This window comes from Dermacentor silvarum, chromosome 1 (assembly GCF_013339745.2).
Source record: "Dermacentor silvarum isolate Dsil-2018 chromosome 1, BIME_Dsil_1.4, whole genome shotgun sequence".
Classification (NCBI taxonomy): Eukaryota; Metazoa; Arthropoda; class Arachnida; order Ixodida; family Ixodidae; genus Dermacentor; species Dermacentor silvarum.
The window spans coordinates 999,673-1,023,590 of record NC_051154.1 but is presented as its reverse complement, the minus strand read 5'-3'; the positions used below and the strand labels follow the sequence as shown (position 1 = coordinate 1,023,590).

Genomic DNA, 23,918 nt, shown 5'->3' with positions numbered 1-23,918 from the left:
GGGCACCGCTGCCGCCGCCGAAAGTTCGTCGCTTTTTCGCTCCATGGAGGTTGGCCTTTAGGGTACGGCCACGCTAGCGCCAACAACACGCGGCAAAAACGCGCGGCAAGAACGCGCGGCAAAAACGCGCGGCAGCGCGTCATGCCGCGCGCGGCAGAAGCGGCAGGAATCGGGGGTTTTGCGGCGTGCCGCGCGAAATGGGTTCGAGACCCATTTCTGCGGCAAGTGCCGCGAGATGAACCAATCAAGAGCGACGAGGGTGACGTCACGGAGCCATCACAACCGGACCGCCTCCGGTCCGCGCCGGGTTTTCCATCGACGATAGTCGTCTCTCGCATGAAACAACGAGCGCTCGCAGTGTTGCTCGCGTGTTCGGAGAGCGCGCGAGATCTTATCGCGCTGCCGCGCGGCGAGACGCGCTTGCTACGGTGGCCTCGCGGCAAGGCGCTGACGCGCGGCAACTTGCCGCCCGCGGCATGACGCGGGCGTTTTTCGCCGCTAGCGTGGCCGTACCCTGGGCGTCAGCGCCTTGCCGCGAGGCCACCGTGGCAAGCGTGTCTCGCCGCGCGGCAGCGAGACACGCGGCAGCGCGATAAGATCTCCCGCGCTCCCCGAACGCGCGAGCAACACCGCGAGCGCTCGTTGTTTCATGCGAGAGACGACGATCGTCGATTGAAAACCCGGCGCGGACCGTCGGCGGTCCGGTTCTGATGGCTCCGTGACGTCACCCTCGTCGCTCGTGATTGGTTCTTTCTTTCTTTATTTATTTGCTTCCATTGCTAAAAATGCAATATTCGCGCATGGTATACAGTATTGTATACAAATACAATACTGTCGGTCTCGAAGGGTACGGCCACGCTAGTGTCAAAAATGCGCGGCATCGCGTCATGCCGCGCGCGGCAAAAGCGGCAGGAATCAGGGGTTTTGCGGCGTGTCATTCTAGCCACTGTACACCACGGTGGCCTCGCGGCAAGGCGCTGACGCGCGGCAACTTGCCGCTCGCGGCATGACCGCGCGTTTTTTGTAAATATATAAAAAGTAGCGCCAACTAAAGCCCCTATATATAAAAAGTAGCGCCATCCACTTCCCTCCTCCTCCGTTCCACTATCGCGCTCGGCGCGACCAGCGCGATCGAGGCGCGATATCGACAGTGGCGCCGCCTGCGTCGGGCCTGCCGTGGCAGACGAAAGCTAACGCGCTACCAGAGGAAATCCGAGGAAAACTTCGATCGCGCCCTGCGGAGAAGTTTTTGAGGCGCGATTTTGCTTCGTCAGTCAGTAACTGGTCTTAATAATGCCGTTTTGGAAGTAGCAACGCGACGATGCGAGACGGCGCAAATATCAAGTGTGCAGCAAGCGTTTGCGTACGCCGGATGGTAAACAAAAAAAGCCTTTTGCCCTCGCCTTGTCGGTTGCGGCAACTTAAGGCGCAGCAGCATGCCATCACAACGAAGTTCTTGTCCCTAACACGTTTGATCCGTTTGTGCGTACAGCACTTTCCTCGCACAGGCCCGAGAATGGCAGTTGGAGCGCGCTCGAAAGAAAAAAAAAATATATACAAAAGCGCGACGCGAACTTCCACGTGACACGGATTGGCCAATGGGGGAGCGGAGGAGGCTGGGGCGAGGAGGAAGCGCCGGGGTGGGCGCGGTGGCGGCAAGATCTAAGAATGGCGCTACTTTTATAAATATAGGGGCACGGCCGGACTCCACCCTCCGCGCTCCCTTACGGCCTTTGCAATGATGGATGCTGCCGCCTGTCGCCGCAACTCTGTGGTGGCGCTGTTAGCTCACCGTTGCCGCCTCCGCAAAGCGCGTTCACAGATGCGCTCCGGCACTAGCAACATCTGTGCAATTCCGGCTGTCAGACGCAAGTTATCTCAAATTTTAAAGCCTAATCTTTATTTTAAGTGCCAGAAGTCAACACCATAGCCTCATACGATGTGAATAAACGGCTTACAGCCTCTGTTTGAAGCCGCACGCCTGTAGCAGACGACGCTCGAAAGATTAAAGGGGAAGTTTAAGCCAACATCCACAAATATTGAATACAGATGTCGTTACTTAGGAAAAATGATTATCTCAGTACATGCACTTCAATTTATAAGAGAGGTTCAAATACTGTGAGGCTACAACAAAGGTAAAAATTTTACAGGTACAAACTATCTATTTCCTGATCAATACAGTGCACTCTTGTACATTTTGGTGCCAACAACCTTCACATCATGTACAATAAAGCCTAAAATATTTTCTGGGTGGCTTATGCACATAAGCAACTAGCTTTTCATTTTTTTCGTTAATCTTTGTGTGATTTACTAAATGTAGTCGGACAAATTTGTCAGCAATCACACCAGCTGTGCGCCTGGCGTGACAATTGCCAACATCTGGGCAGTTCAAGATGCGCGATTGTTCATGGTAGAGTGCAACGAGAAGTTGCAGCACTTCTGTTCACGGAAAGTGCTTCGCAGCCGTTTCAAAGAAAGCCACAATGTTGTCCAAAAGTGCCAAAAACATGCGATTTTGGTGAAGCGTACACTTCGCCGGCAGTGTCAAGAGGTCAGATTTTCGAGCGTGATCATAACCTTTTGACGAAAGGAAGCGCCAAATCTCACACTCTCTGACAACTTCTTCTGAATAACAAGGTCGTTTACTGCCATAAACTTGTATCTGGTGACGGAGAAAAACAGCCTTTTTCTCACGTTTCTGGGAATCGCCAACGATCTTTTTGACGGCAATATAGTGTTTGTCGTCGTTGTCCTCTTTCATCTTTTCTTTCTCTATAGAAAACTTTCTCAGTAGCCCCCCGCCCTTCGCGCGCTGGTAGGCAACTTGAGCCCGAAGCCTTTTCATCATGACCAGATAGTGACTAGCAAGGTAAGCGTTGTTACTGGTGGTTTGTGTTGAAGCACTTTGTCTCTCCTCGGTTACCTCCTCCCTGGCACCAAAATATTAATGATCAGGCAACAGCAACTCTGCTTTTCGCTTTGATGAATTCCCAGGAGCTGTGGGGTCACGACACGCAGGGCCCTTAAGCGGTCTCTTTGCAGCTGGCATTATGTAGGACGGATAGAGTTCGAAGATGGTCGGTACATCTCCCACAAGCGACTTCCGTATTCGGCATCCGGGAACATAATCACTCTCATTGAAGTGTTTGCTACACACTATACAGTTTACCGGGGAAAAACGGGAAATGTTTTTTCGCCACTTAGAACACAGTTCCGCATCGCTAGGAAATTGGTGAAATGAAAAAACACCCGGCGTCTTCCCCTGTTGAGATTTGCAAAATGGCACACAACAGTACACCATGGCTACAGTGATCGCGTTTGAGGCAGAAGGAAGGAACGACGCTTTCACGCTTGCAACGATCCCGCGGAGAAAGCTCACGCATTCAGCTGCAAAACCTGGCACACATTAGGTAGCACACGACGGATCGGCGACATAGACATGCTGCTTCAGACGCCGCCGTCAAGAACAAAGTGGTGAAGTAATTGCGCCCACAAAAGCAGACCAAGCAGACCACACTCATGTCGTGGGCATCAGCGGACAATTCTAACGAACGTTGTGCGCACAAGAATCTCGCCAGTCGGGACACCAGCATAGAACAAAGATCAAACTTGACAGCATTTACTGAAGAAAATGGCAGCAGCAAAACCAAGCCCGCGCAAGTTCGTATGGGTGTTCTGTGCCCGCGCTACGGTGGCTACCCGCGCGACCCTTCGCTCCCACGGACACGGTGAGGTGGTAGCGACCTCTTGCGGCGAGCCATCGAGCAGCTCGTCAGAAAAAATTACATTGACTCCCGTCGCGTTGCAAAGGCCGTAAGGGAGCGCGGAGGAGAGTCGAGTCCGGCCGTGATAGGGGCTTTAGCGCCAACCACTTCCGTCCTCCGTTCCACTGTCGCGCTCGACGCGGTCAGCGCTATCGAGGCGCGATATCGACAGTGGCGCCGCCTACGTCGGGCCTGCCGTGGCAGACGACAGCTAACGTGCTACCAGAGGAAATCCGCGGAAAACTTCGATCGCGCCCTGCGGAGAAGTTTACGAGGAGCGATTTTGCTTCGTCAATCAATTACTGGTCTTAATAATGCCGTTTTGGAAGTAGCAACGCGACGATGCGTGATTGCGCAAATACCAAGTGTGCAGCAAGCGTTTGCGCTCACCTGATTGTAAAAAAAAAAAAAAAAAAAGCCCTTTTGCCCTTGCCTTGTCGGTTGCGGCAACTGAAGGCGCAGCAGCATGTCATCACAACGAAGTTCTTGTCCCTAACACGTTTGATCCATTTGTACGTACAGCACTTTCGTCGCACAGGCCCGAGAATGAGAATGGCGGTCGGAGCGCGCTGGAAAGAAAAAAATATTGACCCTTTTCGCGGAGCAGTTTGTTTTAGAGAAACGAGATGGCGCTCACAGCGACGCGCCATACCTCTCCTCAGCGACCGCGCACGAATACGAAACCACTTGCCAGTAGCGCACCCAGGATCTCTGCCAGGGGGGGGTTGACAGTTTGCCAATACCATCTAAACAGCACTAATTTCGATTTCTTCACGGGAAATTGTCAAAAAATGCGCTTTTTGCGAGTGTGCAGACGATTGCGCGTCTTACATCTTAGTTGCAGTACTCAAATGCGTAAGGAAAGAAAAGTGGTTAAAGAAAAGGGGGGGTTAAGTCGGCCTCAGGGGGGGGTTACAATCCCCGAATCCCCCCCCCCCCCCCCCCCGTCGGTGCGCCACTGCCGCTTGCGCCTTGCTTCTGTGCGATCAGCTGTCGGAAATGCAACTGAGTTTTCGCTAACACACTGTGCTCCAATCATGCTAGATTGACCCCCGTATTCTTAAACACGCCTTCACTGAACGCTTCTACTCGACTCAGCCAAGTCGAGGCGACGAGCGTTCCTTCACACAAGGCGCCGTTGCGTTTCATGAACACTACTTCACTTTTCCTCCGCCAAGGAACGCCTTGAAAATGCGCCCTTGACTCGAGTGAAGTGCACCGACCGAGAAAAGCGTCTGATATCAAGGATATTCTTAAATGCGCTTAGCAAAAGCAAATTATTTAAGACAGATATGTGTTTCCGTTAATTTGGCTTCGTTATCAAATGACAACACGGCGCAATGCACAAATTTAGCTCGGCAGCGCTGCCACTGTTAGCGTTCGACTGATAGATCAAGCGGGAGCTCTGTTTGAGGTCTGGCAACGACCGCACCCGCAGCTGAGCAGCTGAGCATGGCTGGGAAATAAGAAAATTTGTGCCCGCATTTGTCTGCTGCTCATTGTTTCCTTGTGCTTAATTTGCGGTTCACGTTGCAGTTGTTAATCGTGGTTATTATGGATGATATTGCCCGTGTGTGTGCTGTGATCGAGCCGGATTGACTTCGAAGGAGGCAACGCATGGAACGGCTGATGGGCAGCGTTGGTTAACTTCAAGACCATGTGCCGCTGAAAGCTTTCTGAAAGCAGCAACGGGACAAAAAATAAGGGTGAGCGAGCAGTTTCTGCACGGAAGCACATTACGCTGTTGCGGGTTTGGTGAAGTTGCCGCCGCGCTATCAATAATACGTGTCCGATGTATCCAAGCATGACTGGCTCCAGTTGCTCATGCTGCGGGCATTAGCACCCGAAGCATACTATTCGATGCAGCATAAGGTTGCACGAGACGTTATTTTTTTTTCTTTTTTGCTTTGGAGCTTGTGGGATATTCGGCGCGACAATCTGTTATCGGTTCAGCTGTTTAAACTAAAGCCCCTATATTTATAAAAGTAGCGCCATTCTTAGATCTTGCCGCCACCGCGCTCACCCCGGCGCTTCCTCCTCGCCCTCTCTTAGCCGCCTCCTGTCGCCCCAGCCTCCTCCGCTCCCCCATTGGCCAATCCGTGTCACGTGGAAGTTCGCGTCGCGCTTTTGTATATTTTTTTTCTTTCCAGCGCGCTCCGACTGCCATTCTCGGGCCTGTGCGACGAAAGGGCTGTACGCACAAACGGATCAAACGTGTTAGGGACAAGAACTTCGTTGTGATGGCATGCTGCTGCGCCTTAAGTTGCCGCAACCGACAAGGCGAGGGCAAAAGGCTTTTTTTGTTTACCATCCGGCGTGCGCAAACGCTTGCTGCACACTTGATATTTGCGCCGTCTCGCATCGTCGCGTTGCTACTTCCAAAACGGCATTATTAAGACCAGTTACTGACTGACGAAGCAAAATCGCGCCTCAAAAACTTCTCCACAGGGCGCGATCGAAGTTTTCCTCAGATTTCCTCTGGTAGCGCGTTAGCTGTCGTCTGCCACGGCAGGCCCGACGCAGGCGGCGCCACTGTCGATATCGCGCCTCGATCGCGCTGGTCGCGCCGAGCGCGATAGTGGAACGGAGGAGGAGGGAAGTGGATGGCGCTACTTTTTATATATAGTGGACTCTGGGCTTGGGCTCCCGTGTACTGGTGAGGGATAGTGCCCCTGTATAGGCAGGGCCTCTCTTTTCCTGGCGCCACCGGCACCACCGTTGGCCGAGCGTCGTAACGCCGTGACAAGTGATATAAGTCGTTCTACTCGGCACAGAGCAGAGAACATGGAGGAAACAACGCCGGTATACCACTTGCTTCAGCTCTTGTGCCATCCGTATCAGCAAAGGCGCGTTCCCATCACGGCGTCAGGAAGCACTTCTGGGGCGCGATTTTGTACGCGTTCCAAAATGGAACGGAGGCGGTTCGTTCTTTACGTCACGAAATAGGCGGTCCGCCATGTTCGCGAGGACGAGAGGAAGCAAAGAGCCAATGAGCGAAGTGGACGTCTGCGTCACGCTTTTGACGTCTGCTTAGGGACCGTATAACATACTTAGAAGCGTTTCTAACATGTTGAGAAATATTTGACTATTATGACTGAGTAGCAAAATATGTTGGTGTTGCTTTTCAAAGATTCAGTTTGGAATGCGGAACGAGTTAAACAAATTATTGCGGTTAATGTCTTGAAATGGCGCTAGGTGGTGTCGCAATTTTGCGAAACGTTTAGTGGTGGCGCTATCCACTACCCCGTTTCAAGCAATGCTTGTATGCATGTCTCCACCACTATTAAAATTCAAACGGCGCGAGTTTTGAAGCGGTTGGTTCGGTCAAGCCGTTACGTGCGGAGAGCCATGTAGGAAAACGTGTCGGCTTCTGCACCCGTTATGGGACCGCGCGTTTCCGAGGGCCAGCGAGAGACGGTGCTCGCTTTTATGGAGCCGCATCTCCAGCTGGCTTTAAGATCCAGCGAGCTGGGGCCGGGCTTCAGCCTTGTCGACCGACGACGGCTGTGGCAGCAGCTGGCCGACGTGCCGAACGCGGAAGGGCCCTTTGTGAAAACGGTCGACCAGTGAGGAAGCAGCAGGTCTACGAGGCCCGCCGCGATGCTACCGCTATAGCCCAAGAGCAAATGTGAGTGACCGTCGAATGGTCTGGGCGATTTGTCCTTCGACATTGGTGTGTATTTTCAGAAGCACTGGAGGGGGTCGCGCACCCGGCTTCCGGGGCCGAGTGCTCCAGCTGACGGGCGCGGTCCGCTTCCGTGGCGTCACCGACCTACCCTACCAAGAGGTAAGCACACTGCCGGCGTAATATCATGCGTTCCTGAACGGTGCCGACTTAGAGTTTGCCATTATCTCTAAGTGGTACCTTTAGCAGAACGCGACACTGTTGGTGAACAGGAAAATAGCGTCGGAAGCTTTAGGTTGGTAGATCCTTCGGTGTCATTTTACGTGAAGGACATAAATATTATTTATGCTCTGTTATCATAAGTGAATCATGAATCTGGAAAACAAGCCAACTTTTGATGTAAATAAGAAATATGCGTTGTATTAAGGACTCGGTATCCTATCTTGCCAACGATCAACAGCCGGGCAAAAGGTTGGTTGGCCCTGAAAAGGGTTGTTTGGTGGTAAGAGATGAATTTGAGTAGATGACTGAAAAGTAGTTCCAACAGGTCCTTGTCTGCCCAAACGAAGAGGGCATAACTTGTACATGACGCGTGACACTGCCAAAGGATGCCATCAGGCCAGTGGCTCTTCAACAGAGAGAGAGAAATCACTTTTTTTTATTCTGCGATAAAAAATGCATCAGTGCCCTGAGTCCAGGGCGTCGCTTGCGGCATGCTTCAGCGCTAGGCCGATGAAGTCCCCAAGGAATCGTTGGTCGTGAAGGGTGGTTGCGGCGGTCAGCCACTCGGAGGAAGGGGTAGATGGGAGGGATGAAGGTTTGGGTAAGGGGGGTAGTTTTGGATGGCATTGCCATAGGATATGTGATGTGTTAGGAGGATAGACACTACAGTGGCTACAGCGAGGGAGGTGGGCAATTGTTGTGCACGTTGCAATTCTTGACAACAACAGCTTCCAGCGATGAGCTGGTTGCGAGTAATCAGCAACTCATATGAACAATTCCACCACAATTATTCATTTCAGGTGCTGCGAAGGATCGAACAATCTACCACCCGGCTCGCCATCGCGGCAGAGAGGACGGCAGCGACTCAGGAGGGCATACTGGAGAAGGTGCGCTCCCTGGCACTAGTCGTAGCTGGCCACCTGCAACAAGAAAGGAGGAATTAATTTATTGTTTATTTTCACCTATACAATTTCATTTTAGTCATTCATTGTTTTATGAGTTCAATTTATCTTGTTTATTTATTGTTCTTTGAGTTTTATATCTTCACTTTCATTTTATGCACTTATTGTTGCTTCATTTTGAGTTTTACTGTTTAAGTTTCATTGTTGCCTTGTATGAGTAATGCAAGGGGATTTTTTGGACGAAAGGTGTAATGCGTGCACCCATTTTTGTATCGTAGTATTTTCCTCTTTCTATTTATACTAATCCAGCTGCAACGCCAGCGTGCTTTCTTTTATTTACACATTTCGAAGACCCTGGAATCATTACAAGTAGTTGTCGATTTCTGTGTATGGGTTTTGTACTGTGATATTTATATTGCTTCACTATGTTTTGTAGCTTACTGCACTCATTATGAAGCGTTACCGCATAGTGTTTGCACTGTGATATGTTCATTTCAGCACAGTGATGCTAAGGTACAACTACAATGTGGTCTTTTTTCAGAGCACCAAACTAGTCACTCTGCAAGTTGCATAGTTTCACAAATGAAAATGGCCATCATTATTGCACCACGCCGGTGATTGGTTTCCTCTAGTTTTCGTTCCAAGTGAGCAAGAATAAGTTTTAAGTGTAACACGTTCTGGGTGCTGTGAGATTGCAGAGCTAATTATTCATGTTGTATGTAATTTATGTTTCATCACAGCTGGCAAGTGCACTCACCTTTCTACAATTATGATTCACCTGTTCTTTAGCATCACACTGCAATTGCTGTCGAAAAATGAATGCTTCTGGTCAGTGACTCATAACACTGAGAAGGGAATGGACATACCTGTCAAAGTCATACTTTCTTGCAAGGTCACTTAAATGTAACTGCAAGTTTTATTTGCCGTGGTGAAAACGAATTGTGTGATGCTCATGTTGCAATGTTCTCACATGCTTTGCTACGTGTAGCATGCTGTATGTACAAGGTTCATGATGTACAGAGGTCAACACTCATGTCTAGAACACACTTGCGAGGGCCAAAGCAGCCACCTAAGCTTAAGCCGACCACCAGGTCGATAAAAATCAATGGGAACTGTACATTTAGTCATGCAAGCTCACATACAGCAGATTTTGTGCCACATGTCGTCATCAGATTCGCCAGCGCAGTCCTGCAAACATGATTTGCGCGTTCTAGAGATGTGTGTTGGCCTCTGTACTTGTCGTCATAGCATGTAATAAAGTTGACCTTTGTATTTTTGTGCTTTCACGTTAATTTACGTCTACCCATTTAGACATGATGTGACGAGTATAATGTCACAACACTCAGTGCTAGATTTTTTTCTTTTGTGGTTGAATCCGCGTTCATTACGCTTTACTTGCTTGCCTCGTCTGCGTATTCATGCTTGCATGGAAGTTTTCATACACCTAGCACAAGAGGTGGCTAGCAAGCATATTGCATCGTTCCTACTAATGTACACCGAGCGCCCGAATGCACAGGATGTGGCGGTTGCGATCATTCTGGTGTGTTTTATGAAAATTATGCAAACCTGTGCAAGAGTCTCCGAGGTTTATGCAAACCTTGGAGCCTCTTGCACAGTGAAGAGGGTACAATTGTTTCCGAGTCCACGGCTGTGGCATTCTTTTTGAAGGATTTTTGTATAACTTTACTTCGTTTGTGTTTAAATTATCATAATCTGTCGGATGTTTTGATTTGGAAACATTGACCATCCGTATGGAGGGGTACTTGATATGTATACAAGTTCTTTAATGTATTTTCCACTGTACAAACACAGCCTTGTGATAGCCTAGGGGCATTGCAATTTGTATAAATAAATTATGTATGTGTTATGAAAGCTCACCATTCCTGTGAAATCAATATTCCTATGACTATCAACAAAGTTGTTACCAACTAAAGTGCTCTGCCCTAGTTAGGGGCACCACATTACGAATACTTACCAAGCAGAGACTCGCCAGGCTGCAGTTGTGCGGCGAGGCGCGTACACAGTGGATTATGCTGCCACATCCAAGAGTCGTGGCCCGAATGAGGGAGCCGGAGGTCCACAACAAGGATGCAAAGTTCCGAGTTGCACACCTGCAATGAGGAGCAATACAAGATAGCGCTGCAGATATGCTCAAAATCCCTTTTTGCCATTCATATGCAGAAAACAATACATACATTTACGCTGGTATAAGCAGCTACACTGTTTCACTCATAGGCGTGCACAGGGTTTCGCATTTGGGGCCCTTTGTGCGCACGCCTATGGTTTGCACTAAGTGATCGCTAAATGAAAACTTGGGGCACGAAATTGCGCAAGAACACCCATACACGCCAAATCCAGCCCACGCAATGGTTGTAAGTACTTCCCTGTTCAAAATGCTTCCATCGTATCTTCCCTATAGTGTATCGATTTTTGCTACGACTGCTGCCCATGTTCCTAAATACCTCCAAAATGCACAACTCCATTGTGTATGCACGCCAGAACGAAAACACAATTTTGGTACGGCAAACGGCTCATGCACAGAAACACATGGCACTCATCATTACCGCTGACATGTCAGACTTCAACGAGCTCGTACCCCGCATGTCCTCTTTTAATCGTTACATTACTAGTTATGCCAGCTTGGGCATTAAACTGAACAATTGCTACTATGCGCGAGTAAAAATGGCGATTACAGTTTGAAGTAAAACATTCCAACGGTACTTACGACTATGACGTTGAGGGCGTAATAACCCTTTCTCGACATGAAGCTCGCCGTGTCGGCCGGGCTGAGTCCCTCTGGCTTCATAACGGCGATCAACGTGCCGTCGACGCACGCTAGCACGCCTGGAATGGCACCGCGTCGCGCAAACGCCGCCTTTGCCTCATCCTTGGCAGCCGGTGTCAATGAAAAGTCCACCAACTTTCTCCGGGCAGACACGGAAATGATGGCCTCCGTCACCTCCTGGATGGTGTTGCTCGCGGCCGGCTGCGCCATGCCTATTTGCTCCTCGCGACCAACGCTCCTCCGGAAGCTTCCAGTGCCGAAAAATCGCAGCGCGCACAACACCTTCCTTTCTGTGGAAAGGCCACTGGCTCGCTGGCATCCAATGATGGAGTCAAGCTCGTCGCACAAGCGACGCACTGTTCGTTTGGACAGACGAAAATATTGCCGGAACTCTTCCTCCGTCAACTCTTTAAATGCATCATCTACCTCGGGTCATCGTCTCTGCGCGACTGCAGCAGCCGCACAGGCGACACGAAAAGACACGGCAGAGAAAGAAAACGCCATTTTCTCCAACTGTTGGGATTCCCGATTTGGATTGAACCGGATACGAAAGAGGCTAACTGTCCCAAGCGCTTACGTTTTAATCCAATCCAAGTCGTCTGGTAGCCGTTCTAATCCGTTCTATCGAAACGGACGGACTCGGCAACCGTTCCGTTGCGTTCGTCCGTTAGCAGACACGGAATGATTGACAGCAGCAAGACGTCACGGTTCACGTCACAATTGACGTCATGGCGTTCGTCACGGTTCAAATTGACCAATCGTGTGCGGCTCGATGGAACGGAACGCCTCCGTTCCATTTTGGAACGCGTACAAAATCGCACCCCTGGCCTCTGAGGCCGGAGCAGCGGTCTTACTCTATCGCGTGCACTAGCCCAAGTAACACAGAACGTAGCGTAAACGTTGCCTGATTGTAACAAATGTCAGGCAAAGTTAAACAGCCAACCTCAACGTTGAATGTACGTTGCCAGGTGTACGTTCAAGTGATGTCATAAATAAATGTCACAGCAACGTCCTGACACCCACGTTGTGTCAACGTTGCATCTAAACATCAGTTTAACGTGTAAATGGTATCAATGTAGCAACGTTACAAAACAGCACGTTCCCAGAACGTTGCCGGATGTCACCAATAGTGACATCAATGGGATGCCAGGCTGCTGTAGCATTTCGCATGTATGCGTTCTTGCAACTATAAGATATTTTCATTTTCAACTAAACATTCATCTTTATCATACAGTGAGGTATGGAGATGTATAGTGGTTATGCAGTAATTAATATCTTCTAAGGAACACCATGTTAAATTATGTTTATTATGCTTCTCCACAGATAAGATCTGCTACAAATTATATCAAATGGCAGAAGAATTCACATGGAAAAAATGCTAATTGTTGCAACGGTTCACCTATAGTAGACAAAGTTACGCATAAAAGTATTCCCTTCTTCCACACCAAATGCACAAGACTTTGTGACTGCTTGCACGCCACATGCCCCTAAAAGTGGAAACATTAAGCAAGGGCCATCATGAATAGGTACAAGCCCCATGATACGAGCTGCATAAAAATGACGAACACATCCACACTGCACAGTGGATACACACAGATCATATCTACTTGTCCATATGAAAAACAGTGCATTTTTTTCAGTTGACGTATCATAGAAACGGCACTAGAGCAAAGGACTATAAGCCACCAATAGGGCTGCAAACACATCGTACACCAGCGCACATTTGTTTCACACACCACACAGGACGCATGCACGCTGCAGACATATTTTTTTAGGAGGAATCTTCGCGAGCCGCACGATAAACACAGAAGGTACGGACGACAGGAGCAAAACCCGCGCACATTCAACACACCGACACGAAAGGAAATGCGGACGATGCGGGTGCAACCTGCGCCACACGAGCTATCAACCCTCGTGGATTTGATCCTTTCCGCATAGAGAAAGAAATTCAACAAGAGGGGACACTCGGCAAAAACTGGCAACAGGAAACACGTCACCATACGTCACGCTATACTTTTGACACCGAACGTTAGCTGCCGCGAGCATCGAAAAAAAAAAGAAAGTGAACTTAAGTTAACAGGCATTCATTTATTTTTTTAATTCTTTGCCGCGAAAACTAAAACGTTTTGCGTATAAATGAACTTAAGCTTTGCGACTTATTTTCCTTGCCTTACCTTGCCACAGGTCAATGACGCGCCAGTTACATGCGTCATCCGCCAGACACTCCCCCGAAGCCAGCGAGGATGGCTGCGCGCGTGTTTGAGCGCTCGCGTGCGGCGACCCGTCTGTCTCCTTCTCTTTTTTTTTTTTTTTTCTTTTTTAAATGTAACCTGGTTTATTGGGCTCTCGGCGTATTCTTGCGTTCCTTCTGCACTGGGACAAGACACCACTGCACTATTGGACTACGGCAAGGTGAGAAATCTTGTTTCACAGTCTACGACGCAATTAGGCTTACGGCACGGGACCGAGACTTAAGACGCAGTTAGCGAAAAACAGCTCGGCCATCCTGGCGCAGTTAATTTGAGTAAATGAATCGTGCTGAGACATGTTTCCGACGCTTCCTAGGGGACTATTGTAACTTATTTCGGTTTTTGAGCCACACTGGCAGCACAGGGCGCCATGTCGCAGTTAGCGATAACTCAGCCGTGTAGTCTAGTGCATCTTGCTAGGAAAAGTTTGTGCCGCTTTCTCTGACGCCAGACATTACTGAAAAGTAATTTCGTTACTTTCTCGGGTACTTTTGAGGCACGCTGGCCGCACAGCGCGCTGTGACGCAGTTAGCGATAAGCAACTCGGCCGTGATGATAAAGTTAGTTTGGCGTGTAATGAATCTTAGAGGCACAAGTCTGTGACGTTTTTTGTGGCTCCGCAACAACATATACTTTCGGTACTCACGCCTGTTAGAAACGCGATGGGCGATTGCCAAGAGTGATAAAATGGGGTGTGCTGCTGGCGCCGGCAAAACGCGCGAACGACGAACATATCAGAAACTTGTAATTCGAAAATTACTTCTTCTAAAGGACTGAAAAAAGGCATTGCACCCACGCATTTGTCTTGAGTGCCTGTTGCGTCCATCTCTGTGTATGTTGCGTACCGTCGCGTCGCCCGAGGCCAAGTTTTGGAAACGCGAAGTCGCTCGTGTATTTGTGCTACCTAAGTGCAGGAAATAATGCCCGGAAATTGGGAAACGCTTGGAAATCAGATGTTTTCATATATGTTTGGGATGAGTCGGGTATTTTCTACGCCATGTATGTAAAAGCGAATTGCTTTTGTTTGTAATGCCGCCCATTCACCGCTTTCGCACGTTTCGCCTCGCAGTATTCCTATGTCTAAATACCAAAATGACTCATGCGTGTAACATGCTGTTACGTGCTTGCAAATGTAACATGCTTGTAATTTACTTTTTTTTTTCAGCTGGTACCGTCCGGTGGAGCTTCATACAGGAACTACTGCCTTACCTGCTGGTGTCACAACGTTGGATGAACTCACAAAAAGCGTGGAACGAGCTTTTATATAGAGCAAAATAAATGTTTCCTCATTGCACAAAAGGTCTTGCGTCTACTTTGTGAAATTGCACGTGGCACAGATTCGATGGGACTTTACGAGATCGTTCGCAATCATTTTTACTAAATAAACCGATTCTGCACGAAGAGCAAAAAAAAAAAAAAAAAAAAAAAAGGAAAGGAAAGGGGGGGGGGGGGGGGGGGGGCGCAGCTGGCGTGCTAGCTTGCGTTCAAAGTACGCGCGCCCAAAACCGAAACCGGAAGTGATGCAAGTGATCGACACCGACCGCTTGGCACGCTGCAGTCAATTCGGCCGCTGGGCCCTGTGGGAGTGTCCCCTCTTGTTGAATTCTTTTCTCTATGCTTTCCGCCTGAAACAGTCACAACGCGCACGGAAACATCGAACCCTGCACATCTGTACCTCCGATATCGTGTCAACAATTCCTGAGGCTACAATTCATGTTGACGACATCAGAAAGTTATCTAAAACCGAGTGACGGCGTAGGAAAAGTAGGCAGCATCGCTAAACGTCATGGATTGGCTTCGAGACAGCCCAAACCGTTCAAATCATGCCACAGCGACGGCTTGATAAGGATAACGTGAGCTAATCTCGAAGGCCATGCTTATGCTGGCTGCAGACGGCGGAAGCAATTCAAAGGTAAAATACGTTATAAAATTTCTTTCTACGCTAAACTATAGTGTAAAATATAGATTGTTCTACGGTTATCTTGTCTCGCAACATCTATACGTAGTTGTGTGTAACCCGGCACAAAATTTTAGTATGCAAGTGTACTGGTTAATATTTTTGTCATCACAGAGGCCACAACATTCTAACAAGTATGCAGGTGGCGCTATTGTTTTTCCTCCGTGTTCTGTGATGGCGGTCGTATGTGCGTGTTGCTACGAGCGTCGTGTTTGCTTGATCGTGTGTTTTTGTGTTTGCTGTTATGAAGTAGGTCGCAGTTAGCGTGCACAGAAGTGCCTGAAGATACCTTGTGTCATGCTGCAAACTGGCCGTATGCGTGGCGCGTCAGGCAAATGTGGCCCAACGATTTCATGCCGTGGAGTGCGGCCTCTTTGTTCTCGTTCTGGAAAGTTGGGAGGACGTCGCAAAGAAATAATGTGTGTTAGCGCGCCTCAGCTCGTCCACTACGCAGCGGCATGTATGCGGGGAGTAACATCGTCGACGCAGCACCGGCAACTTGGAGAGCGCTTCGCGACCGCGTCGTACCATTCAAAAGGTAAGTAATCGTGCTGGCTAACTACACGCGTGTTGTGTGAGCTTCTCGTGTGTGCTTAGCGTGCGCGAGCGTATGAAATAGAAGTCCCGCGACAACAGTGATACCTGTGCTGATGCTTGCTGAACGCTGGTTGTCAGCACTTAGCGACGCAAGTTTATTGCTTCGATGCGAAATTGAAAATCTTGATAAGCGTTTTCTTCCGATGAGAAATATAACGTTCGAAAATAATCGTGTTCATCATGTGCGTGCGGCGCGTGAGCTCCCGCTTTTCTGCTGAAGTTGCATAATAACGACTCATTTGCCTCTTCACCGATTCTTGTTGCAATGACGTTTCCTTGCTTACATGGCAAGGAAACTTGTTTCATATCTACTTGTCCAAGGAAACTTGTTTCCTTGCCTCGACGTTGTAAATAATATCTGCTTACGAAGTTTTCGGTTTACGACAGTTTTAGAGAAAAAAATTTAGCAATCACAGCTTGCTACTAGTCCAACTTACTTTTTAAGACAAGATGTTTTGACATACCTTATATGTAACTAAACATGACAGGGGAAAGTTAAACTGAGTCATGAAAAAAAAAATGAATTGTTTTGTAAACAAACATTTCTTTGCTATGTGCTGCTGCGTGTCAATAATTTTACTGTGATCAAAGGGTCCCCATTATCAAGACATTCATCAGTGACTTCTACTTTGTGCTCTGCTGCCACCCTGCAATAATGCAAACATTGTTTTTGTGACTATATTTAGATGCTCCATGCATGTCGACAATTTGACAGCTTTATAAAGCTGCGTGCCACTGCTATAAGTTAACACAGAACTTATTTTATAGTGGCGAGGCTGTGACCCATAACAGTGCCCACATAACGGAGGAGCCACCAGACCCCTTGGCTATGCCTGCCGTAGTGCAACGTGTAATCTGGATGGTCGGGTCAGGTATGTATGTAGTGTACGTGTTCCAAAAAGTAGCATCTTGGTATCATTCGTGGATAAGTTAATCGACATTAGTCAACACAGCTTACTAAATAGGCCAAATATTTATGCAACTTGCTGTTTATTTGTGTTCATAGCTGTTATGCACACCTTATTGTGTTCTATATAAAAGTAGACCTAATATGTCCTGATGTTAAGTATTTTTTCTTGCATCAATCGCTTGGCTGCAAGTTACATTTTAATGTTGCTTAGTACACACTCTATCACTTTTCATTTTGGTTTTCTTGTTTTGAAACTGTTTCCTATGCTGTAGGATTTTATTTCCGAATTTTTAGTGTTTACACTACACTCTTGTGCAGCTTCTGCGCATATAAGAATTATAAGTGTAATGGGCCAAATATGTCATAGGTGTAAGCACAGAGTGTGCTTACCATTGTTTAACATTCATATTCACGATTATTTCTGTCTTGTTCCAAGAATAACTGCCACTGGAAAATACACTTTTGATGAGCTCAAACTTCTTTGAAATTATACATTAAGGCCAGTATTCACTGTGCTGCAGTTACTACAGTTCTGAAGTGTTTTCTAGTAAGCTTGCATTTTTCTCTCCCATTTTTTAATATTTTCGGCAAGCTATATATCCCCATTCATGCAAGTAGGCATTGTAGCAGTTGCGAGTCTATGTCCAGTTACATTATTTTTCTTTTTTTTTCAAGTCAATACAGCATAGAACACATAGCTAACTGGTAGGTAGTTCATTGTATTGATGCTCTATTATTAAAAAAGCACGCTATTTCGCACATGTCTGCTTGCTCTTGCCATGTTTGCTGGTTATTGCAATGTTGCTCGTCAAATGAATTTGATTTCAACAGAACAGTCTGATTGGCTTTAGTGTAATTTTAATAGTGACAATCAACCAACAAGCCCTAATTCTACAGCTGTCAAGAAGTATTTCTAATACTTTGGGGTCCCTTTCCATATTTTCTGTTTCATCCTGTGTATTTGGTGAGCACAGTGGGCATTCGGTCTATTCATTCTGCTTGGCGCTGCTCAGGTCAGAATGTGTTCAACCTGCAAGTCCAAATTATAATGATATGTGTACAACTTCGTTTAATGGCTGGATGAATTGAAAAAGCATTATATCTAATTCTAAGAGTATTTTTGTCAAAAATACCAGTGTCTAGAACAAGCATCATATGCACTCATGTGCATATACTTTCTACATATTGGCTAGTGTTCTAGCTACACGAAACAGCCTATGTTGTCACTACTCTCAAGTCAAATTTATGGTTGATGCGCCGCTTGTTTTTGTTGTGCACTTACACTTCTGTGGTGTCTTAAGCACTGTAGATGCCTGACAGCTGAAGTATTGCAGCAGTAGACAGTTTTAGTTTAGCGTACGCTATGTCATTGCGTACGCTATAAAATAGCGGGTCATCACTGCGCATGTGCAGAACGCTATCCGACCGATAGCGTATAGCGTATGCATGCTATTTCTCAGATTTAGCATTACCGTCTGTGCGTGGTTTGCGTAGTTTACGTTAAACATGGCGGCGGTCCCCGCTGCCCGCTTCGATTTGAATTTGGCGTGGCTTTTGCAGAATTCGCTTCGTTCGTAGCAAATGACTGTGTAAACAGCTTTCGCTTACCGTCAGGCCGCTTTGACAACAGTGTAATATGGTTAACCTTGTGGAGTTTTCGAGATCGCTTCTCGTTTCGAACGGCACGAAGCCTAACGAGGGAAACCGACATATATCAGCGCCACCTGTCAGTGAAGTCGAGAGATAGGTGCAACGGATGGCATATGGCCTCTGAGATCGGAAGATCTGGGAGGCGAACTAAAACTAATAAATGTGTGCTGTTTAGCGTACGCTGTACTATAGCGTATAGGCGTACGCTATTAGTTGCATATGCTATACTAAAACTGTCTAGTGTCGAAGCTAACTGGCACTTACTATTGCTACAGTATGCCAACAGATACCTATCACCGTATTTGTGCATTTTCTAACCAGCCGTGTTTGCTAGGTGAAATTTGTAGTGTACGTATGAGTTTGCCGGTCAGTTCATGTAACTTTTCAGGATAGAATTTATATGGGGAGGAAAAGGGTACCATAAAACATGACTGCCGTTAACGGACCATTTATTTTGATGGAAGGATTAAAAATAGCAACACTGCTTGTCTGCTTATGTTGTGCACAATTTCGTTCAGAGGGGAGGCGTAAGTTGTAATATAAAGGCATAAAATCACAATAAATGGTATTTGTGTAAAAAGGAAAGTAAATATGCACAGACTAACTTCAATCACTTGTCATCTAGAAAGGACGCCTTTTATTTCATGAATTGATCATGGGGTCTGGCTCGCATGTCTTGTTTATGTGGTATGCCTGACTGATCTCTCGTGTCAATTTTTCATCGTAGGTGAAAACAGATGATCTTAATCCAGCCTGAAGTCCTATCGCGGCAATGCACGGCCAAACTGGACGAGCAAGCTGGTCTTTTGAGTGAAATATGGGAATTTATTTGGCACATTTAGTTACCGGCCAGTCTGCTCTGTGTACATTTGACCAGGTGTGAAAGAAATACAGTGAGCTGGCTCTCATGCACACTAGACAAATTTGGTGGTATCTTTAACCAAGCAAACCTCCCTTGCCTGCTCGCCTTTTTGAATTCACTTGTGAACTGTCGAGCATATCCTGCCTACTTTATTTTTCGCTGGAAATGTGCGTGCATAGCAGTCCACATGAGAATTGAGGCTTGCTGAGTTAAAGATGCAACCCAATTTGTCTTGTGTTCCTCAGGGGTAGCATAGTCTGTTCCTTTGATCATGTATATATTCAGTCAAATGTACATGGGGCAGACTGGCTGGTGCCTCAACATGTGCCCAGGAGAGCACCATAATTCACTCAAGGGAGAAATATGTTCGTGCCACTTGACGATACACTGACACGACTGGTGCTGCGTGCCAAATTTCGATTGTTCATCTATGGCAACCAATTGACCATCAAAATCAGTGACGAATACCACATTAAGGAAATGGGACATGTGTCAGTTGTAGAGATACAAACTCTACTTTGGCTATCACTAATTGCTGAGAGGGTGATTAGAGACAGTTACTAGGAGAGCTCTTCATCTGGTTGGCTGGCACAAACTGTACCTGTTTCTGCACTGCAAAAAGCTGAAAGACTCTACTTGGGCTCACTGAAACTGCTCTTTAAAATAAATTTGAAACAGGGTAAGCTATATAATTTTGTGTGCAGCCCCCACACTAATGCCACTGGACGTACCTGCCATTTCCGGTTACATTTATCGCACGGTTAGACATATTTCTTTTTGCTACCAGCACTTATTGACATAAAACCGATGGCCTATTGCACAAGCAATAAAAGCACATCAAAACACTTGGAGTAATGTCAAATTTAGGTAGGTTCATGTAAACAAAGCAAATTAATTGCTTTAATAAGAAAGTTGTGCAGACTGGGTAGGAATAGAACCTGGAGTGTGAAAGGAGCACGCTTCCCTTACGCCATGGCAGCTCTTTGGTTCTGGCTGACTTAAGGTGTGCCTAGTGCGTGTCACACTGTGCACGTCACATTGCAGCCATTTGGTTGACTAAAGGTGCTTTCACGTTCCCACACGTAAGCAGTGTTAATGTATCTCTGCCATCTTTTATTGCAGGTACACCTAGGAAATGTTGTATACATTGGCAACGATAACTGGGGCCTGCTCCAGTGCCATCGCCGGGATTCCCTGTTCTGCAAAGAACTGGCATAACTGATGTGGGGAGCCCTGGCGCTCGGCGTAGGAGCGTCACAGGGGCTCCTTGTCGGTGCTTGAAGGACGGCAATGCTGTTGAGAAGCCGACATTGAGCCCCGATAAATTGGAAGCTGTGGGTAGTAAGTATCATTCACATTTTTTCAAGTTTTTGTAGTGTTTGTAACAATACATGTATTGCACCGAAATGATTAACTTTTCAGATGCATTTGATGCATATCTTTCGAAATGTGGTGCCCCTGAGGAGAAAAAATCATCTTCTCATGCTTGGTTTTGGCCGAGCGGTTGAATCGAGTGACAAAGTTTTTGGCGTTTAGGTAGCCCAAGAAACACTATCGTCTTTAAAAAGAAACAAAAGCAGAATTAACAAACCAGCTTATTTGTGGCTACTCATGAGTTGCATTTCTTTGTTTAAAAGTGCCTGCAAAGTGGCGCTAACCTACTTATCAGGTCCAGAATTTTCGATTAACACCGCTTCCAAAAGCTCGTGTTCTAATTTGGTTTTTCCACGGCCAGAACTTCCGTATTCGTCATCCGCGGATAGCAACAACAACTTTTGCAGTGTAGAGCAATATTCAATCCTTCTCCCGATATGCAACACCTGTAGCGTAGTCGTAGCCGGTCGTTCAGGCACTGAATTGCAGTGCAGATGTAGGCAACAACAGAAGAGTCAAGACGAGAGACATGCGGCAACTCTTTAACAAAAAGCTTTATTTTTGCTGGCCCATGTTTATAGCCGTCAGTCACTGCATTGCACATGCGCAATTCGCACCCTTAGGAAGAAAGTAAACTCTGTCTGACAAGTGTACAGAAGGTGTGCTGATACACACAGAGCCAAGTCACGAAATCTTTTCAGCCTCAATTATTTTACGTGTTAGTTGATCACCGCTTCTTCTGGAAACAGTATACTGAGCAAACGACGGTTCACAGTCACACGAACTGCAATGACATTCAAGCCTACTGTCACGCACATTTTTCTTGACATTGTATGAGTGTTCTCTCAGCCGGTGATTGATACAGTATCCCATTTGACATTTATACTGTTTACCACAAGGGGGATACAATAAACCACGTTGCTAACACAGGTGACAAACGGAATTTGGTGTTTTGTTGCATATGTGTGGCGTGCTGTGACATTGCCTTTGATTACACAACTTTAGAATGATATGCAATTTTCTTGATATTGTGAGAGCTTATGAATGTAGGGTATGACGGCCAGTTTTATGTCTGTCAGATGCAGTGACCACATGACCTCTACTCTGAAAAGCGCATGCACCGAGTGGTTGCCATGTGATCACTCCATCTGACAGACTTAAAGTGGCTGCCTAACCATACATTCATAAGCTGTCTCGCAGTATCGTGAAAACTGCAGATCGTTCCAAAGTTAAAGTTGTCTTCTTTGCACCTCAGAAGCTTATAAAGTTGTGTATTCAAAGGAAATGTTTCAGTGCAGCACACAAGTGTAACAAAAAGCACAAAAATCTGTTCGTCACCTATGTTAGCAACATGAATTACTCTACCCCTCTTTCTTGTGGTAAACAGTACATAGGCCAAACAGGACGCTGTATCAATGACCAGCTGAGAGAACACTCTACAATGTCAAGAAAAACGTGCATGACAGTTGGCTTGCATGCTGTTGCCTGTGCCTGTGAACATGCTGTGCCTGTGAACCATTGTTTGCTCGGTGTACTGTTGTCAGCAGTAGCGGTGATCAACTAGCACAAGGAATTATTGAAGCTGAAAAGATTGCGCGACTTGGCTCTCTGTGTGTCAGCATCTGTACACTTATCAGACAGAGTTGACCTTCCTAAGGGTGTGAATTGCACGTGTGCAATGTGATGAGTGACGGCTATAAACATGGGTCGCTGAAAATAAAGCTTTTTGTTGGAAGTCAGCACACGTCTATTGTCTCGTCTTTTCTGTCAATATCTGTGCTGCAATTCACCAATATGTTGTACCAACTAGTCAAGTTTATCACTCACTGATTGGAACTTTCATCACGAATGAAATGTGGTTTTATTACCGTGGTAGAGCATTCACATCATTTGTTAATTTTTGTTTTCTTCCAAGACTGAACTGGATGTGACAAGCAGCCGTGGCATTGCAAGGAAGCTTTATGTTAAAGGAGTATATTGATACAAGCGTCTTAACTGCTTAGCGCAATAAAGGAAGTTGTGGGTATTGTTTATTGTGCTTTCCTTGCTCTTGTGTCCAAACTTAAAGCTATAAGGGTTAGGTTTTACTGAAATTTGCTTTTGATGTTTTGCATTATTCTCCTTTGTAAAGTCACTATTTGTTTCACAGTTATGCGAAGCTTAAGTTGTTTGTAAGCATTTTTATAGCCTGTTTTCACAGTAAACATGGCTTACTTCAGTGTTTCAGATGGCACTTTATAGTTTGATGTAATTGATGTCTCTGCAGGTTACCGCATTATTGACTTGGAAACCAGTGAGGTCTGGATGCAAGTGAAGCTACCGAGGGAGGCATGTGTGCATCACTTGGGCTGCTGGCCATCCTCTGCAAAAGTGATGGCTGGCTGTCAGTGCTTGGATGACTTTCTGTTACTCTACGCCTTGGGCTGTGTTGACTACCTCACACTTGCTGCCATGTCTGCAAGCTTAGGCAAGAAGACCGGCTGGATGCTTGGCAAGAGATAGTATCCAACCGCAGTGTTACTGTGTTGTGTTGTACATTACAAAGTGAAGGAGGACAGTATTTGTGCTGTTATTAAGAAGTATAAATTGTGTCCTGCCATTGAAATAAGGGAACTCGACAAAAAGCAAAAAATTTCGAAGTCTGACCTACATGGAAAAGCAAAATATATTGTGTTGTAGTTGCAGCTGTTAGTAGAGTCTTAATATGCGATAGAAGACCTTGATGTTTAATATAAAATATATTTAAGTGTGTTATCAGTTTTTAAGTTACTGTTATATAAGTGTCATTTGTTTGCCAGGATGATGTAAGCAGACAGTAAATAAATGCATGGTTTGACATTATAACCAGGTTTGTCTATGGCATTCACTATTATTTAAGGTCGACCAATGCATATTCATGGGTGCATATTCAACCACCACATATTCCTCCTGCACAAACAATTCCTACATACTAGCGTTTGTTCTTAGCAGCTGATGTTGGCTATTATGCAATTTCTTGAAAGCACATGCAGCTACCGACAC

The 23,918-nt window shown here is 46.6% G+C and overlaps 1 protein-coding gene and 2 long non-coding RNA genes across 3 annotated transcripts; 2 read left to right on the top strand and 1 right to left on the bottom strand.

The window, feature by feature from the left end:
* The first annotated feature begins 7,330 nt into the window (after window positions 1-7,330).
* Window positions 7,331-9,785, top strand: LOC125944272 (uncharacterized). Its single transcript, XR_007466197.1, has 2 exons — window positions 7,331-7,551; window positions 8,412-9,785. It is a non-coding gene; the product is annotated as an uncharacterized LOC125944272 (long non-coding RNA).
* On the bottom strand, window positions 8,034-12,046 carry LOC125944262 (uncharacterized). The gene is made up of 3 exons (XM_049664613.1): window positions 11,239-12,046; window positions 10,489-10,624; window positions 8,034-8,531 (listed from the first exon to the last, which is right to left on the bottom strand). The coding sequence occupies exons 1-3, from the start codon at window positions 11,506-11,508 to the stop codon at window positions 8,434-8,436; spliced, it is 504 nt and encodes a 167-aa protein (XP_049520570.1). The 5' UTR covers window positions 11,509-12,046; the 3' UTR covers window positions 8,034-8,433.
* Window positions 12,047-15,926: 3,880 nt separating this feature from the next.
* On the top strand, window positions 15,927-23,635 carry LOC125944268 (uncharacterized). The gene is made up of 4 exons (XR_007466196.1): window positions 15,927-16,042; window positions 16,870-16,973; window positions 20,646-20,864; window positions 23,164-23,635. It is a non-coding gene; the product is annotated as an uncharacterized LOC125944268 (long non-coding RNA).
* The last annotated feature ends 283 nt before the right edge of the window (window positions 23,636-23,918 follow it).

Bases quoted from the DNA above. Each gene is read 5' to 3' on its own strand.
- LOC125944262 (XM_049664613.1), bottom strand. From the start codon at position 11,508: ATGGCGCAGCCGGCCGCGAGCAACACCATCCAGGAGGTGACGGAGGCC. The intron at 10,625-11,238 runs GTAAGTACCGTT...TCCTCATTGCAG, and splicing joins ACGCCCTCAACGTCATAGTC to GTGTGCAACTCGGAACTTTG. The intron at 8,532-10,488 runs GTAAGTATTCGT...TTCTTGTTGCAG, and splicing joins GCCTGGCGAGTCTCTGCTTG to GTGGCCAGCTACGACTAGTG.